At 54.7% G+C, this 4,078-nt stretch overlaps 1 protein-coding gene across 1 annotated transcript; it reads right to left on the bottom strand.

Moving 5' to 3' along the window:
* Positions 1-317: 317 nt before the first annotated feature.
* Positions 318-2,949, bottom strand: LOC128276118 (probable cytochrome P450 9f2). Its single transcript, XM_053014587.1, has 2 exons — positions 560-2,949; positions 318-425 (listed from the first exon to the last, which is right to left on the bottom strand). Exon 1 carries the CDS (start codon positions 2,853-2,855, stop codon positions 1,266-1,268), a length of 1,590 nt encoding a protein of 529 aa, XP_052870547.1. The 5' UTR covers positions 2,856-2,949; the 3' UTR covers positions 318-425; positions 560-1,265.
* Between the last annotated feature and the right edge of the window lie 1,129 nt (positions 2,950-4,078).

Genomic DNA, 4,078 nt, shown 5'->3' with positions numbered 1-4,078 from the left:
TGTTAAATGAAATGATAGGGCAACTGAAACGCGTTTACTGTTTTATCTATTCAAATGAAGCAACGACCCGGTTATGCGGGTGGACTTACTGAACCGTCGTACACCTTGAACTTGAGCGAAAGCCGGCAACCGTCAGCGGCCGTTTTCCGTCGTCGTGTATGCGGCGCGTGTTTTTGATAACCCACCTGGAATGATTCATCACCCGGTAAAACGTTTCGGGGCCAATCCTTCGGTTGATCACTTCGAACGGGTCGAAGGATCTCTCCTTTTTTTAAATGGAATCATAACTCACTTGGGGTTGTTTTATTGGCTCGGCCGCGTCAAGGATTAGTGTGCAGCTGGCAGAGGTAATGATGGATCGACGGACAATGTTCTGCTCAAACCGAAAGCTGTTGATTCATCATCATGCGTTTCGAGCCCGACTCCTGTGAAATGTGAGGTTATGGTACAACAAGCTAAAACATCATTTCAACTCAGTCGCAAGTGCGAAAACTTTATTTCTTATTACTACAACGGTTTAGTCCGATGGTCCGATTAGCAAGAATGCTCCACTACTCACCCCAAGGTAGGCCACGATTGCGTTTGGGCTACGATAATAAATTGTGCCCACGGATGTATGGGTCCATTGCCTATAGAATTCGGTCCTCACATCCTCAGACACGGTTCTCCCTCGTTTGCAACTTTGTTTCATAATCAAATTTGCATACTCCATACCGCGCTTCACACGTTCCGGATGCTCGCAGGACCTCCAATCCGCGCTGTCGTTGGTTGTTCATTCTTCTGATCGAGAATTGGACCGGCAGATTATTCAATTGTTTGTTGTCACTCCTTTCGCCAGCCCGTCGGTTGATGTTAACCACATAAATGCACTCGAATATTAGCGTTCCCTGCCGGAGCACACCTCTTCTGCTCCGTCCACGTCCAAGCGCCAGCCGCTGAAACCCCCGGAGCCCGGGAGCTGGCCACTATTGGGAAATTCTCCGTTTCACACGATTCTTTCGAGCGCTAATCTCTTTATTCGTTATCGTTTATTGGGCCGTATTTCTAGCAATCGTTACCGCGCTGCACGCGGCTAAGGAACGTTCGGATCTGGCGGGCCGACTCCGGAACACACGCATACTCTGAAACCAAGCACCGGTCCACCGGACCGCCGGGCCGAGCAGGTGGGGCCAGGCGGTTACATTCGTGGCGTTTTCGGCGGGAGCCCTAGATAAGGGGGGCCCTCGGCCGGCTATCTTATCACCTTGCGCTGAAGGCGCGCCCTCTCAAATGTGGCGCGGTATCAGGCTCATCCAGAAGCCGTGCTTTGCGTTCAGTCCGGCCGACGTTTCGTCGAGCACGAGCGGGATGGTCAGCTTGAGGCCGGGCTCGATGCTGAAGTGGGACAGCATGTAGAACATGAAGCACTTGGCTTGCATCAGCGCCAGCCGCGAGCCGATGCAGTTTCGGTAGCCTTTCCCGAATGGAACGTAAGCGTCCTGGTTGATGCGGCACGGGTCCGCGAACCGCTCCGGATCGAAACGCAGCGGGTCGGGGAAGAATCTCGGATCGAGGTGAAACGATTTGATGGGGATCGAAATGTTCATCCCCTTCTCGATGGTGATCCGGGTTCCGTCGCTATTGGTGAAGCTGTAGTCCTTGGTACACCGCCGGTTCGTAAGCCCAAACGGGGGCCAGCGCCGCAATGCCTCCGATACCACCATATCCAGATACTTCATTTTCCGCAGGACCTCATACGTTGGCGTAACGCCGTCGGGCAACTCATCGCGCACGGAGACGATCTCCGCGTAGAGCCGCTGCTGGATCGCCGGGTTTACGGCCAACTCGTAGCACGCGAAGCACAGCAGAGTGGTCGTAGTTTCGATCCCGCCGAAGAAGAACGAAGCGGCCGCCGCCGTAATGTCGATGTCTTCCCACTCTAGCTGCCGATCGTCGGGCTCTACCAACGGGGGCGGCGTCGTGGCCGTCGAGAAGCCGACACTCTCGAGGGCCTCATCTTCCGTCTGCTCGGCCCGCAGCTCGTTCTTGCGGGCCTGCAGCAGCAGGTGAATGAAGTCGGGCCGCCGAATTAGATGCTGCTCCCGGTAGCGGATGTTGGTGGCGACCGCTTCCAGGTAGAACTCGTTCACGTCCTCGTACAGGACGCCCAGCTTCAGGAAGCGGTACAACCCGGGCAGGATCGCGGTCATCAGCAGCTTCAGCCCCGACAACCCATCCAGCTTGGCCAACCGTTTGCCCTTCACGAAAAACTCGTTGTCACGGTCGGTGAGCGAATCCACCTCGACCCCGAACGAGATCGAGGACATTGCGTCGTTCGCGAGGCGCGAGTACAGATCCCGCAGCTCCATCGTAAACGGTTCGCCCGCCGAGTAGCTCACTAGCCGGTCCATCGCATCGCCCGCACTCTTGACCAGCAGCCCGAACATGTCACGGGTTTTGGCGCCCGTAAACGCGGGCCTCAGCCCCGCCCGGTGATGCCGCCAGCGGGCCTCCTTCGCGAAGAACAGTGAGCGCGCCAACAGGGGATCCGTTTCGACGGACAGATCCGATACGTGCTCGGAAAAGTGATCAAAGTCGCGGCCCGCTATCTGTTTGTACAGCACCGGATCGTGCACCAGATAGGCCGGAGTGCGCAGCGTGAAAACGCCCGAGATGCGCGTGTCCGGGAACATCTCGTAGCCCTCGGACGCGACGTCGACCGCATGCTTTGCTTGCGTGAAGAACGATAGCACCTGCCCGAAGAAGGGCACCGGTTTCACGTACGGTATCTGGCGCTTCTCGAAGTAATCGTATGTGGCCACACTCCAGCGGTACAGCAGATACAGCACGGTCGGCAACGCCCAGTACAGGAACATCTTGGCGCGGGAGCAGAGCTCGCGGCCCCCAAGGTTGACCCCACACACAGATTCACCGAGAGACACACAGAGGCCGAGACAGAGAGAGGGAAAATGTTGCCTTCTAACCAAATCGACCAACCGAGTTAATAGTACGCGCGCGACTGAGTGTCAAATTGTTGTCGAGTCGCAAACATATCAAACATCGCGGCCACCACCACGAACACCATCACGACCGGGTACGCACACACGCGACTACCGGGGGGCGGTGGAGTCACTGGAGGACGCGGGACTTCGCGTGCCTAACGCATCTTTTGCCTAGCTGGCCTTGGCCAATAATCACAGCCTCTTACATCATCCGGGAACGGCAAAGATAACGTGCCCGCTACGCTCTCGGCCGAAGTTGATGAAGTCACCGGCCAGTGGGGCTCTAGATATTTTCACAATCCCCCCAAAGGGTGGCGCACCATATGATCGGAAGTAGCGTGCGCGTCATGAATGGATAAGTAGTAGTGTTGGGGCTGATGTTGTTGGCATGATATTATTGTCGTGGTATGGCCGACAGTAATCAACGCAACGCGGGAACCAATGTTTTGCGGGGACCCCAACTACAGTGCGCTTCAAATTGAGCGAAGCAGCAACGAGTGGTTAAAGAAAGGCGACTGTAGTTTGCCAACAAACGTTGGTCGGAAATATTGATGTACCTGAAAACCCCTGAATTGAACAAATGTTTCGATGAAGTAAACTCGAATGGAACGCGATTGAGCAACTCACTTTATTAGTTAGTCCATTAAATCTGTTGTTAAAAGAATGCAATACCAGCAAAGTCCACAGTAATTTGAATCGTAAAGACAGACGTTCGTTATCGGCTGACCCTGGCATTGTAATGGTATCTTATCGCAAGCAGATAGGATGCTTCTTCGTTTGCTCACTGTCTTCCTCAGCAGCCGTCAATCCGTCAATTGCTCTCCTTGCCACGTGCCGGGTATTCAAATTCCGGTCTATACCTGTTTCGGTACCAACTTCATCCAGAAGCCACCCTTGGCATTCAAACCGACCGAAGTTACGTCGATCACGACCGGGATGGCCATTTTGTGATGCGGTTCGATGGTGAAGTTGGAAAGCACATGAAACAGGATGCATTTCGCTTGCATCAGCGCCAAACGGGAGCCGATGCAGTTGCGCATACCAGCCCCGAACGGAACGTACGCATCTTTGTTGAAGCGCGCCAGTTAGCACGATCC

Source organism: Anopheles cruzii, unplaced genomic scaffold, assembly GCF_943734635.1.
Source record: "Anopheles cruzii unplaced genomic scaffold, idAnoCruzAS_RS32_06 scaffold00550_ctg1, whole genome shotgun sequence".
Taxonomy (NCBI): Eukaryota; Metazoa; Arthropoda; class Insecta; order Diptera; family Culicidae; genus Anopheles; species Anopheles cruzii.
The sequence above is the reverse complement of the archived record's forward strand: the minus strand, read 5'-3'. Positions and strand labels throughout refer to the sequence as shown.